This window comes from Euprymna scolopes, chromosome 23 (genome assembly GCF_053919585.1).
Source record: "Euprymna scolopes isolate OS-2025 chromosome 23, ASM5391958v1, whole genome shotgun sequence".
Classification (NCBI taxonomy): domain Eukaryota; kingdom Metazoa; phylum Mollusca; class Cephalopoda; order Sepiida; family Sepiolidae; genus Euprymna; species Euprymna scolopes.
In genome coordinates this window covers 120,478,941-120,494,907 of record NC_136504.1, presented here as the reverse complement: position 1 = coordinate 120,494,907, position 15,967 = coordinate 120,478,941, and the positions used below count along the sequence as shown (strand labels likewise).

The following is a 15,967-nucleotide window of genomic DNA, read 5'->3' as shown; positions in this document are numbered from 1 at the left end:
ATGTATGTGTGTATATGGTCAATATATAACAGAAGCCTCCTTAAATTATGTCATCTTCAAATAGTTTTCCCGCTTTCACTCTCAAAGCAATTTTCAACCGAGCTCATAAACCTGCTATTAGCAGATCTGCATGCTGGGAGGGATACAGAATATGTTATATAAATAATAACTCCGTAATTTGTATCAATTAAAATATCACAATTAACTTATCGTACGGCCGAGCAACGCCAGACAACCTCACACACACACACACACACACACACACACACACACACACACACACACACACACATATATATATATATATATATATTTATGTGTGTGTGTGTGTTAGCAGATTGCCCGGCGTTACTCGGTCTTTTGCTGGACACATTAAGTACTGCTTCGCTATTTCACAGCGTATCAGGGCGGCTAGACAGGCAACTACCTCAAACCAGGATCGAAACACGACCGCCGTAATAACAGTCAACGCTTCTTACCATTAAGCTGTACTGCTGATGTGCAGGTAATTAATTAACGATGTTTGCCATCGTCCAAATGCCTCAGCTGAACTTGTTTACACAAAGAACATCGCTTTATATGCTAATGGCAGTTTGTATATCACTTCCCAAATTTCCCAATCCTCGATAGGGAGCATTATAATCATCCACATACAGTGATGTTTCGCCTTTTCAAAGCTCATCAGTACGACTAGAAAGGCAACTACCTCAAGCAAGGATCGAAACCCTACCGTCATATGCGTTTTATATATACATATGAATTTTATTGCATATATATATATATATATATATATATATATATATATATGAACAAATGATTAATAAAGCATGTTCACAAACATATTGAAAAAGACTTAAAAACATATTTAATTTTAAAAAAGGAAGCACAAGATAAGTGGATAGTCCTTAATTCGCGGAGTTTCGAAGAAATACTCTCCTTTCCATCAGAGGGCAGGAATTAGCAAAATGCGGGATCGGATTTTGCATGTAAAAGTATTTAATGAAACTACAAGTCACAGATCTTACTTGGTTAAGAAAAGAGTGAGGTAAGGGGAATAGGAGTTAAAAGAAAAATGATAAAAAGATTTCACATTTCCGGTGAATCCAAGAATGGTAAAATCCAAAACGGTCGGATTAAACATTTCCAATCCAATGGGTAAGTTCCAAATGGTCCAAAATGATCCAAAAGGCAGAGTACCTTGGATAAAATCGCAAATGGAATGAAATCCAAATCATTAAAAGAAAAAGCACTGGGGAGAATATTTAAAACACGTCTGTCAAGGCTGGAGGAATCAAGTAAAATTATATATATATATATATATATATATATATATATATATATATATATAAGTAATTCGCACACACACAATATATATATACATATATTTACTTATAATTGTAATTTTTTGTTCTAAAAATGAACAAACATATTTTACATTAACAATACAATAAATAATTATCAAATATTGTACTGATATTTATTTCAACTCTTCCAAGGAAGTCTTGAAATAAAGACGAAACGTTGATGACCATATGTTTTAAGTTTTCTTGCTTTTCATAGTTCTTCATCACGTTGGAATATTATTTTAATAATCGTCGTCATATATGGTCATATATTAATGTAATATTTTGTTCATTAATTCATTTATTTTTCGTCATAAAAGAAAACATTAATAAATATTAACCAGCATTCTATTACTGGTTTATATTACAGGGTGTTTCAAAAGTCTCGGGAACATTACAAATTCGTATATCTCATGAACTATTCCAGGTAGAAAAATGAAACTGGTGTCATTTTAAAGCTTGCTTAATCAAGTTTTTGGTCATACTAATGATTTTCGTCTTATGTTTCCATGTGCAGTAATGGCGTTCTCTAAACAAGACAAGGCGTTTTGCGTCCTCCAATTTGCAAAGACTGAATCGTGGACATGTCTTCAGCGTGCATTTCGCAGGAAATTTAAAAAAGAAGTCCCTGAAAGGAAACCCATTGTCAGATGGCATGCTAAATTTGTGAAAGATGGGTGTTTGTGCCCAAGTAAGCGAACAGGTCGCCCTTCAACTTCAGAAGATGCAGTTGAGCAAGTCCGGAAGCCTTTCAGCAGAGCCCCCGTAAATCAGTGAGAAGAGCCAGCAGGGAACTTCAGCTTGCTCCAGCAACTGTCTGGCGTGTCTTAAGGAAACGACTGCAAATGGTACCTTACAAGCTCAAGTTGGTCCAAAAGTTGAAGGACACTGATAAGCCACTTCGCCGTGACTTTTGCATTGCAATGCAAGAGAAGTTGGAGGATAACGGCTTTGATGACCGGCTTGTTTTTAGCGATGAGGCGACCTTCTATCTGAATGGCAAAGTTAACAAGCATAGCACTCGCATATGGGGTACTGAGTGTGACTTTTTCCTTTGGGGCTTTGTCAAGCAACAAGTCTATGTGCCGCCCCTTCCAAGAGATATTGACGAACTAAAGGCTCGAATAACGGCAGTTGTGGGAACCATTGACGTCAAGATGCTGGAACGCGTTTGGCAGGAAATGGACTATCGACTAGATGTCTGCCGTGTGACGAATGGTGCTCATATTGAGCAAGTTTGAAGATTCCCCACAAAACTTGAAACTTTAACCTTTCCAACGGTACCAATTTCATTTTTTAACTCCTAATAGTTTTTGAATTATTAAAAATCTTTATGTTCCCAAGACTTTTGAAACACCCTGTAAATACATTCAGGAACGTAAACTAGTATTTGTTTACATTAAGCCAATTATCATATATACATTAATTCCTGACAGCAATGAAAACGTTATATTTTTTAAAGCATAATACTGTATTATATTGTTTTTAATATTGATATACGTACGTTACATATTTTTTTCATTTTTATATTTCTTCTCTCTTGTTTTCAATAAACCAGCAATTGAAACTACAACCAATACGAACGTTGTAGAAACACCTCCTCCTCCACCAGGTAAATAATTTACTTTCTTTATTTGAAAATAATGCAATTATATAAAATACATATACATATATGGTAATCGACGTAATAGTAATAATTTATTCGGAGAAAAACTGTACATTTTACTATTTGCGTTTTCCAATGTACACGTAAATCAGAAAACAAAGTGAATAAATATTCAAGCTAACAATTCACATGTAATGAATCATTTTTATTTGTTAAGATTATTGTTTTATTATTCTGTGTAATTATTTATTAATTATATTCATAATATTGATAAGGTCATTTCTTTAAGTGATATCTGACAGGGTAAAATACGAAGTTGTTTATTAGACATTAGTTCAATATTTTTTTAATTCAGATGTAGTATTGTTCCGAAAACTGGTAAATACTTTCATTTAATTTTAGTTTTTATTATGATACGCCTATAAAATTTGAATTTTATGATTTCATAAGCTGATATATAACTCTTTGCTAAGCTTAGTTTGGAGTTATTGTAGCAAAGAATATTCTAATTATTGTTGTGGGGTACAAATCACCCCTGTTTCAGAACTAAGTGGAATCAGTCCCATTAATGCCACTAGTTTCAGAGACAAAATGGGGATATTCATACCATGTTTAACTGCATGCCACAACAAACGTTCCTCTCATACCACTTTAGTGGCTCCTGTATTCTTTATGATAAATACATATTATACTTTATAAACTTTACACTACTTATGGTTTCTTTCATCTGTGACCCCCAGCACGGGTCTACAACAATTATCATATTTCAATATTTGTTATATATATATATATATATATATATATATATATATATATATATATATATATATATATATTCGATATTTAATCCAGTAATATGAATACAAATTAATGCACGAGGGTACAGAAACCATTGTACACATATGTGTATGTAAATGGTTAGTATTTATTGCATAGTGTGTGGAAATATGAGGTTTTGTTCGTATGTTAGATTATTCTTACTTATGAATGGTATAAGTTATTGTTCGTAGGACGGAAATTAAAATAGTATTATTACTATTTATTATTATTAATGTTGTTATTATTATTATTATTATTATTATTATTATTATTATTTTTATTATTTTTATATTATTATTATTATTATTATTATTTTCGATATTATTATTATTATTGTTATCATTTTTATTATCATTCTTATTCTTGTAATTATTATCATTAATATTATTGTTTATTATTATTATTATTATCATATCATTATCATTATTATTCTTTATTATTAGTGTTATCATCATTATTATCATTTTTCTTATTGTTATTGTGATTATAATTATTGTCATTATTATTATTGTTACTATTATTATTGTTGTTAATGCTATTATTATTATTGTTATTATTATTATCTATTATTATTATTATTATTATTTTTATTATTATTATTATTATTATTAATCTTCGTAAGGATTTTTAGAATTCCGTTTTCGAAAATAAGGGTTGTTGCCTGATGAGGTCTCTAGTTAGTAAATACTAGTAGATCGAAACATGCTCATGACTGTGTAGCAACAAACTGCTGTTTATGTAAAGGCATATATATATATATATATATATATATATATATATATATATATATATATATATAAAATTATATTGATCCAATGAAATTTTTAAAAAACTTTATTTAAATCAAGCATTTTCTATTATTTCAAGTAAGACAAAGAACTTTGTTTCTTACTTATAATAATAGAAAATTCTTGATTTAAATAAAGTTTTCCTTTATTTGCTCTATCCTGTATACTGAGCAATTCCTATTCAGATGGGATGATACATAGAATATTACCACCAGTAATATTTTGTAAATCTTATAATCAAAGATTTCCATACCAGCTGATTGTTGGATAAATCTATTTGGAAGTATATATATATATATATATATATATATATATATATATATATATGTATATATATTTATATTTATATATATATGTATGTATATGTATTTATATATATATGTATATATATGTATATATATGTATATATATATATACATATATATGTATATATGAATATATATATATATATATATATATATATATTATATACTGTGTATGTTATTACTATTTTGTAATGCCGTACCCTGGTGTTATATTGTATTGCTCTTCTTTTTATCTTTGGAGGTTCCCTGCAATGTTTAGTTGTCAATTCTCTCTTAATCCAATTCTAAGGAATGCGTTTGCTTATTTATGTTAAACAAACCGTTTTGAAAAAATAAAACCGAAACAAGTAACTCTGTATACTGACTTCTGTTTTAGTTTGTCCTTCGACGTTTTGCAAAAATGGTGGCACTTGCTATTTGGCTGGAAACAAGAAACGTTGCAAGTGTACAAGGAACTGCACGAATAAACGTTGCGGACGTTGTAAGTATTTTCAGTTCTTTTATATTAATGACATAATTTGAAACAAGATATAAAAGTTGATACACATATTATATGCATTGTTAATAAAATGTTGTGCCACTGGTTCGGGGTCACAATATGAATGTGAAAGAGTCTTGGTGTACACTACGAGCGGTTAAACTGCGGGTGTGCTGACTTCTCGACGGCGGAGATGTCTGGCTTAAAAATAGTCAGACGAATCTATATTATCAGGAATATAAAGGTGTTTGCCCCCCCAGAATATTCCTATTCGAAGATTTATCTCCCTGAAATATAATTTTTCTTTCTCTGATTGACTTCCAATGGGTCTGTCAATTTTCTTTTTCTGTCGGAACGACGTATTTCAATACTAGTTTTAGGGGTTCCAGGTCAAATGCGTCATAGAGTAGGTCCAACGTCTCCGACTTAACTCATTCGAAGTGTGTTTGCGTATCTGGTACAAACGTTTCTTCTGCGTGGAATGTGATCCTTCCAACGTATATACCATACGACCGATCTTGGTCTTGATTGTTCCTTGCTCTTAGAAAGTAATATTATCTTAGTGCATCTGTTTGGTAATGGATGGCTGGAACCATCCGATACATAATTGAAAAGAAAAAGCTTCTTCAAAACAAGATAATAAATGATTTAAAAGAGTGGGCATCGAATAATCGATTGTCCACCAGTCGAAACGAAAAAGTTTACGTCGTAAACAGAGAAATCGGACGACGATTTTTTTGTTTACAAAACAAGGAAACGTGACATACCTCGTAGCTCTGGAATGTATAGAATTTAGCATGAGTGATAAATTCACGTGTCGGTCAGCTGAAGAGCAATCGGACGATGGTTCGAGGTCAGGAGCCAGCGAAAAGTTGTTAAAACGTGACCAAGAAACACGCGCGCCGGTATCGAGCAATATGATTGACAGATAGCGTGGATGGGAAAAATCATGCTAATATAAGAGGTGATTTTTTGGAGTTTAACCAGAAGAAGAAGAAGAAGAAGAAGAAGAAGAAGAAGAAGAAGAAGAAGAAGAAGAAGAAGAAGAAAGAGACGTCGATAGGAAACGTGCGACTGTCAAGAGCATGGCGTTTCCACACACCCCTCTCCATCACTGAAATGAACAGTAAGCCACACTGTTAAGTTTGAACTATTGACAATCGCTGTGTAAAACGAGAAAATAATTTGAAAACAAAATATATTTTTATATAAAAAGCCAGTGTGTCTTACGTCTTGATTTGTTGTGCTGAGTTACGTCTGACCTTTGTGTGCATATCAAACTCTGGTTAGCCGGAATCATTATTTTGACAGGTATGACAGCTACAGAAGCCGAGAAATGGAAACTGCACAGTCAAGGGGGAAATAACTCTGCCGTCTTAGCCGTTACCATAACAACCACAAAATTAAACAACTAGACGATCAATAAGAGACGGCTACTGGGTTTTTGTTGCAGCGGGGAACTTACTAATTACGATCGTTCCCAACCTAGGGGTCATGGCGCTATATAACACATCTGGAAGAATTACTTTTTTCTCCCGGCACGCAACTCTTGTTGGGAACAGTTATCTTGACGGGATTTACCAGTTCTTCCGCCAAAGACCTCTGGGATAGTGTATTCTCGTTCGCCTGAAGAAATTGTTGCAACGCTTTTTCAGATAGACTATCATTTGCCTTCTCCAAAGCCCGCTTATAAATCTTCGGACTGTCTGTTTGAACTAGGATGGTAAGTCGGGGATGTGATGTAGTCCATTTGAAAGTCGTCAATGAACTCCTTAAAGTCTCCGGATGTAAACTGAGTGCAGTTATCTGACACTAAACAGTCGACCAATCAGAACCCTGCGAATAACTCATGTTGAGTTTTTATAGCGAAGTCAGTAGTTGGGCTTTTGTACCTAAAGACTTCAGCCCACTTACAGAAGCTGTCCACGTCTATGAGGTAGTAATGTTCATCAAGAGGTCACGTGTATCTGTGACAATGAGTAGTCATCTGTGAGTTATGGGCTAAATTGAATTAATGGCGATTTAGAATCTGGTGCACATCCTCTGCATTCTTTCACTTTTTCTTCAATATCCTTGTCCACGTTTTCCAGTACACACATGAACACATTAAACTTTTTATTCTAGTGTCGTCAGAGTGTCCTGTGTGAAAACCCTTGAAGATTTTCTTTTAGGGAGCTAACTGGAACAACTACTCTCTCCCTATATAATAATACCTGGTCGCATGTTGAGAAAACCTCTACTACTTGTTCATCAGTCTGCGATTTTTCCTTGGTTTGTCTTATAAAATCGTCGCTTTCCGCTTTCTTCCTAGGATTATCCAGAGTAACGGAAAGTTTTTTTCACATTATTGCATAGGATCGAACTATAATCTCTCTCTGATCGCAGTGATGTAATCTCAAACTCTTGAAGGCGTTCAACACACTTTTGTATTAAACGGGATAGCACATCTGTCTGTCCTAATTGCTTTGACGGAAGGAACTCCATATCAAAATCGTAATTTAATAGGATTGTTCCCCATCTTTGGAGTCTGTTGCCGTAGTGTAGGCAAACCTTTCGTTCGAGCCAAAGATAGAGATCAGCGACTTGTGATCCATTTGAAGTTTGAAATATCGTCCATGGAGAAATCTGTGAAATTTTGTCATCGCGAAATTGATACTTAAGGATTCTTTCTCTATCTGAGAATAATTCTTTTCCGCGAGTAGTAGGATTCTATCGGTTTCGTAGAATCGTCGGGCATTTTATGCAGGATACATGCGTCGATTCCATATGCACTTGCATCACTTGCGACGATAATGTCTAAATCTGGGTTGTAATGGGTCAGGAATAGCTCCGGTATAAGCATTTCTTTTACCTGTGCGAAAGTTATCTTGCATTCCGTAATCCAGTTCCAAACATTGTCCTTCCTAAGTAGTTCATTAAAGGCGCACGCAATGTATACATATTTGGAATTTGAAGGCAAAACAGTAATTAGCTTAGCTCTAACAACTTTGCAGCGCTGTTATATCGTCTGGGTTAGGCATATTTTTTTTATTTCTATGGAAGTTTCTGGATCGGGCTGTCTACCATTCCTATCTATTATCTGCCATAGGTATTGTATTTTGTCGAGGAAAAATTCACATTTGGTGTCTTCAAGTGTGAAGCTGTTATCGTTTATCCTTCCGAACTAAAAAAACACGTGTTTTCTACGTTGCTCTATAGATTCGCTTTTCGCTAGGATATCGACAGTTATCTGATGGAAAAATCAAGGCAGCTCAATATCGTGTGGACTATTTGTTGAAAGATAGCTGGTGCGACTTTGATCCTGAAAGCTAACCTATTGAAATTAAATGGTCTCTTGTAAGTGGTAATGCACAAATGTATTGAGCTTTCTTTTTCAATGGGAATCTGGAGGTATGCTTCGCTCAGATCTATTTTTGAGCATATTCTCCATTTAGTTTCGTAAAAAAAATTCTCGGGGGTAGCGGGTAATGATGATCCTTAAGCGCTGCATTCAACCTGTTCGAGTAGTCTACGAAGATTCTGATATCGTTTGATTGTTTCCTTATATACACGGTGGTGTAAGCCCACTCACTGTAATCGACTGGGGTCAAAATTCCTCTTTTGACGAGTCTGTCTAGTTCTACGTCAATCTTTTGTATGGAGCCAAACGGCACGCTGCGTTTCTTTTTGAATACCTGAATTGAATTTCTTGTAACTTAAACATGTCCTCCATTTTGTACAGCAACCTAATTTGTCCGAAAAGAAAACATTAGCGGAATAACTCCTTCGGGTTTTTTTTAGTTTTTCAGATTCAGCTGTAAGTTTGCTCGCCTTTTGAGCAAAATTGATAATGTACGAGTTCCACAGTTCTAATTTTTGGTATAATACGAAAATAACGGGTCCTTGTTTTCATAAGCACCGCCGACTTTTGAATATTAATTTTGATTTTCTAATAATAGAGGAAATATTCGTTTCATTACTGACAATAATATTATACAAAATCGATCATTATATTCTACAAGACTATCCGTGTCCCGTAGGCTTAGTATGTTGTATTAGCTATGGAATTAATGTGTGAGCGTGACACTTGTGACGTAAAGAAAATAGTTTTTTGTGACATAACAGAAACATTTCTATGAAAGAATATTAAAATGAAAAAAGAATATAGATAGAATTCTATGAATCGTTCTGTTTATAATTGTTTATTTTTGAAAAAAACAACCATTGAATTATAACTGGTTTGCCATACTTATACATATAGGCAACTGGGCACTCAACAGATACTTTCATACTTAAAATTATATTCCAATTTTGATATATCGAATTAAAAAAAAAACATATTTTCGGGTGTAATTATTTATGTTGGTAGTGTAGATGAAAATGTATTAATGTTTTTTTTAAGAAAGGTGTATTAAAAATGGAGAATCAATTTTTAAAAAATGAAGGCCATTGGCAAATTGCAGTTTGATCTTATGGTTGCCAAGGGGTTAAAGCAGACTTATTTTAAAATAACTTAAACGTAATATGGAAATGAACGATGCAGGAAAAATGCAAAAGTATTAGTAATTGTTGATTTGGATAATTTAAACGCGAAAAAAAAACAATTAGGGTGCTTAAAACGTACACAGTAAAACGCTACGTTTTATTGTCACGTCGATTATTTGTTTATGTACGCATGCGCAGCCGAGAGTCGTAAACCGGATGTTGGAGTGGAACATCCGTTACAAGGTCATTTGAGTTTCATAATTATATAGATTTTAATATTTATTTGTATTCTAAGAAGTAAATATGTCACAAAGCAATGCTGAAGGCTACATTTGTTGCGGTTGGTGGTCGACGGTCTGGGAGGACAATCGACCTTACCAGCAAACTAAAGGATAGACACGGGCAATGAAAAAAACGACACAAAGGCAAAGAAGAGATGACAAACACAAAGGGTTAAGTTTAAAGACGTGAACACGCCTTTTAATGAAAATCAAACCTACCCCTATGCCTGATACTGAGGGCCAGTATGCAACTTTTCTCACAACTCGCCACGAACTGTGTTTAGCTTCCGTTCTGTCTTCACTTGGATCTTTCAATCACAATGCTGTATCAGTTAAGATTAAAATGAAATGTAATAAGTCCTTAGAAGTACCTTTCCATCGTACAGTATATCGATACTCTATGGCTGACTGGGATAGCTTCCGTACATTTATATCAGATCTACCTCTGCATTCCACGTTTAAAAAAGATGTGTGCTCTATAGTATCAGACCCGACGGAACGGTTTCATACCTTCGAAAAAGTTCCAGCGAAAACCTAATAGCCAGCTGTGGTTCTCTCCAGAATGTACTGCTGCCATCGCACACAGAAATCACTTTTTCCACTGCTTCGTACATTATAGATGTACTGAGACTAAAGCCGCTTTCAGGACTGCCAGCAACTACTGTAAAAAAGTAATAAAGAACGCAAGAGCGCTGTATGCTCAGTCCGTTTAGTCCAAAGCAGCTGAGCAGCGGCTTAGTTCCCACCAGTTTTCGCAAATAGAAAACAGAATTCTGAACAGAAGTGTATGCTCTTTCCCAACTATCATCAATGGACCTGAGGTAATCTCGTCAGCATCAGACAAAGCCAAACTCTTTGCCAAGAACTTTGCAGCTAATTTTACTCTTTGGGACCGAGGCTGCTAACCCCCAATATTCCTCCTGTATCGGAAAACACGCTATGTGATATACAAATATCTGTACGTCCAAATATGGAGTACTGTTGCCACATCTGGGCAGGACCTACTAGAAAGGAATTTCCTTGATAGAGTTCAAAATATACTTTCTGGCTTCGTAAGAGATGTCCTTTTTTACTCCCTGCAACCTCTTTCTCACAGAAGAGATGTTGCGAGCTTGTCTCTGCTTTATCGTTATTTTCATGGCAAGTGCTCGACGGAGCTTCAATCTATTGTTCCCCCTCACTAAACTTTCACAACAAACACCCGTCTGGTAGAAAACACAATCAATAATTTCCCCCACTCTTTATCTGTGCCGAAATTTAAAGGTAGATTCCATGAACAAAGCTTCTTTCTTAGAACTGCACGCCAGTGGAATTGTCTTCTGTTTTTCTGCTCTCCAACTGACTACAATACGGTTGTCTTCAAGTCTAACGAATTAAGATGATCTCCAAAATGGAATTCCATAAACATTTCACAAAGAAAGAAACTTTTAAATAAAGAAACTTTTTAACTAAAGAAACTTTTAACTAAAAAAAAAAAACTTTTAATAAAAAAAATAACTGAGGAGAGCTAAAAAAATAATAAAATTCTTAAAAATCAATTAGTGTTGCCTGCTATACTCTTTCATTACACATATATATATATATATATATATATATATATATATATATATATATGTATGTATATATAGAGAGAGAGATAGAGAGAGAGAGATAGATAGATAGATAGATAGATAGACAGACATATACAGACGTATATAATCGAAACTTAAAATACAAGTCTCCACCCTCATCCCTTTACTTCTGAGTCACGCTATGCCTATACGTGCATATATATATATATATATATATATATATATATATATATATATATATATATATTTATATATATATGTGTGGGGGGTGTATTATAATATGCGTATATATATGTATATGCATATGTATATATAGATATGATAATTGCACCGTCTTGTCACACGAGTGCCACTCCCACAAACACTTAAAGTCCATGAGCCCGAAATGACTTTCTTTTTAAAGTCCTACCGGTGAATTCACACGCTCAAGCAGGCATGACACTGAAGATTGTCATTGAGATCAATTATCACATGCTTCCAGCATTTCAAGTCTCTACGTGTCACAACTTTTCCATTGCCACAGGACCACTTTTACAGACAAATGCCTTAAGGAGTATCTATACACAGATGATGTTACAGAGTCTTAGCTTTATACGACAATTAAGTCTCTCTCTCTCTCTCTCTCTCTCTCTCTCTCTCTCTCTCTCTCTCTCTCTCTCTCTCTCTCTCTTTCTCGGTTCACCGAGCAAGAGCAAAATAGCCAGCAACAAGTTAAACTGCAGACAAGCTTAATGCAGGTACTGGTTTCCCGCTTCTATTTTTTTTTTAAATCAGAGATTTGCTTCTCCTAGAAAAGTTGCCTTCACCACGGCTTACGGGAGCCCTCTCCACCTCCAACACGCATATACATACACACAAACACACACGGTGCTAGATATATAGATATATACATATATATTCATACAGGAAATCTGCACTTGTTATTTTTCCAAAAAAAAAAATAACGCAAATTTAATCTAAATTGTATGCAACTATTTAAACCACTTACTCCTTATTCGATATGTTTGTATTCCTCTTTATTTTCTCCTGGTCACATTTACATTTTAATTGAAGTATCAAAGTTTTCAGGTCAATCTAAAAAGAGTAACTTCGAATCGAGAAGGCAAAAAGAAACGGCGCACAATAGAAAATTGTTATTTAAATGAAACTTTAGAACATTACGGCAACACAAATAGAGCAGGAAAACAATGAACGAATATATATTTTGTAGTATAGTCCATCTGCAATTTGACACCTGCATTTTCCAGGGATTCTTATAATTAGTCGGAGACAATACTCTGCGTAAAGGGCAAGCCACCTCTCTTTAATTTTTGTCCAAAGTACTTCAGGATTTGAAATGTTATGATTGCGTAGCTGTGTCTTGATGTAATTTCATACGTTTTCGATAGAACTGAGGGCTGATTGTGAATGAAAAATCCACACACAAAGTATCATGCTCTGCAAAGTACCTCTTGAAATTGACATCTGTATGAATGGGAACATTATCCTGCACGAAGATGGAATTTTCATCTACTATTTCGGTAAAAGTAGGGCAGCAAATGCTTAGTCAATGTACTTGGTCGAATTAATTCGAACTTTGCAAGCGAACGATGTGCACTAATAACGCCCCACACCAAAACTGAACATGCACCACTTTGCAGCGTTGAAACTGAGCACCTAGGATTAAATTCTTCGTCCTTCCTTCGACGGAGGTGCTGCCTACAATCCCTGCCTAGCCTATCGAATTTGCTTTCCTCGCTAAAAATCACTTTCGACCAATATGAAGAGTCATGATCTTAAATGCATCTGACGAAATCCACGCGACGCTTTCTTTTTTACAGAAATCATTGGCTTGAGTTCTGCATACAACCCCATAAATTAAATTCATTTAATCTGTTCTTAACATCTTCACTCGTATCGGGCCTTAGTACATACCATCCTATCATATTTTTCACAACATTTGTCGGAACCCCCTGATATTAACTCCATGTGACGAGGAAAAATAGTAGTTGCATCGTAAACTGTGCTTTCGCATAAGCTGTATCGCCTGAAGTTACTGAAAGGAAACTAACCGAAAATTATATATATATATATATATATATATATATATATATATATATATATATATATATATATATATATATATATATATATATATATATATCGACGATCAGGCTATTTACTATTTTAAAAAGGGAATAACGGATGAATTTACCAGTATATATATATATATATATATATATATATAAATATATATATAAATAAATATCTATATATGTATATATATAAATAAATATAAATATATATAAATAAATATATATACATATATATACATACATACACACATATATATATATACTTATATATATACATATACATATATATATATACATATATATATATACATATATATACATATATATACATCTATACATATATATATATACATATATACATGCATATATATACATATATATACATACATATATGTACATATTATATATATATATATGTATATATACGTGTAAATTCATCGGTCATTCCCTTTTTAAAATATGAAATAGCCCGATCGTCGAAGAGAAGATTCATGCAAGATTCATACCGTTCATTGCATTCACATAAAAAACAAAATCTAGTCATATTCAAATTATAAACTGAAACAAACAGTGATGCAATATATGTAATTTAAATAGCATAAGCATCTAAACAATTATATTGAAAAAACAACATATGTATTATAAATAATTATATTTTTCTAGGTTGTCCTCGGAATTTTTGCAAAAACGGTGGCACCTGCGTAGCAGCACGGAATCGACGACGAATGTATTGGAGATGCATATGTCGTAAAGGATTTTACGGCAAATGTTGCCATCGTTGTAAGTATTGTCATATTTATTTCTTTTAGCGATCTCTAGTGCATTCCAGAATATTTTACTTTTTTTACCCATAGTATTGTATTGTTTTCCATTACCAACAGAAAATAAAGACATAATTTCAGTCTGAGAAAGTTTATTTAGGTATGTTTTTGATTTTCCTATAAATTACGTTTCATTAATTAAGCCTGGAAATTGAAATTTAATAAATAATTTTAAAAAATCTGACTCGTAATTATATATATTTGTATATATATATATATATATATATATATATATATATATATATATATATATATATATAGTAATTTATAAAATATATATGGCGATTAAGCTACACTGAATATTCGGCGTTTCATTCACTCTATTTGTTCGATAAAATGCATGCCCATTAGCTGATAGGAAGAAGCGCAGTGGATACTAGAAAGCTGATTGGTTTACTAAAATCCTCAACAGAAGAGGACCATATAAAAACGATAAACACCTACAGAATTCGCGCATAAGCCTGACGAATCCTAGAGTGGATGAAACGCAAAAAATTCAGTGTAACTTAATCGCCATATATATTTTATAAATTACTAACTAGCTCTACCTACGTATTGAGCACTTTTGATATAAATACTTAAATTTACGCATAAATCTATACTTTCATATATAAATTTTATGTGAGTAAATAAAGTAGTTATATATATATATATATTTATATATATATATATGTAATAAATTCCACAGCCAAACAACGTCGCAGCCCACAAGAGCCATGACAGTCAAAGAACCGGAAGTCCAAGACTCGAATTTCGCCCTCATTTGGGATCATCAGATAGACACATCCGAGTTGAGTTCGGATGTGTCCAACTGATGAGCCCAAATGAGGGCGAAAATCGAGTCTTGGACTTCCGGTTCTTTGACTGTAATGGCTCTTGTGGGCTGCGACGTTGTTTGGCTGTGGAATTTATTATATACAATCTCTTACATTCTGAAAATCATATATATATATGTGTGTGTAGGTTTAAAATATTATTAAAATAATATTGCGAAAGAAACTTACTTTAAATTATAAATAGTTAAATATTTTATCTTAATTTTAATATAACTTGAATATTCTGTTATGAGTGGGTTCCGGTTCTAAAATTTATTCCATTATACTAGGCGTAATCTGCTTTATAAATATGTTATAATAGTTTACTATCCAAATAAAATATTTATTTTCTTAAACTCAATACAATAATATAAATAGAGAGATTTTGTGCTACGAAACATGTTAAAAAACACTTTGAAAAAGAGTTAAAACATGTATAATTTATAAAAGGAAGCACAAAATTAGATGATAGTCTTTAATCCGCGGAGTTTCGAAGAAATACTTTCCTTCTCATCAGAGGGTAGGATTTAGCAAGATGCAGGATCGGATTTTGTATGCAAAAGTATTTAATGAAACCACAAGTCAAAGATTTTACTTGGTA

General features: G+C 33.3%; 1 protein-coding gene across 1 annotated transcript in view; it reads left to right on the top strand.

The window, feature by feature from the left end:
- The window catches only part of LOC145245678 (uncharacterized), a 76,979-nt gene that overhangs the window by 49,337 nt on the left and 11,675 nt on the right, over window positions 1-15,967 (top strand). Inside the window, exons 7-9 of the mRNA XM_080107235.1 lie at window positions 2,902-2,955; window positions 5,238-5,342; window positions 14,394-14,510. Coding sequence (XP_079963361.1) covers window positions 2,902-2,955; window positions 5,238-5,342; window positions 14,394-14,510 — 276 coding nt within the window. The remainder of the gene's footprint in view (window positions 1-2,901; window positions 2,956-5,237; window positions 5,343-14,393; window positions 14,511-15,967) is intronic.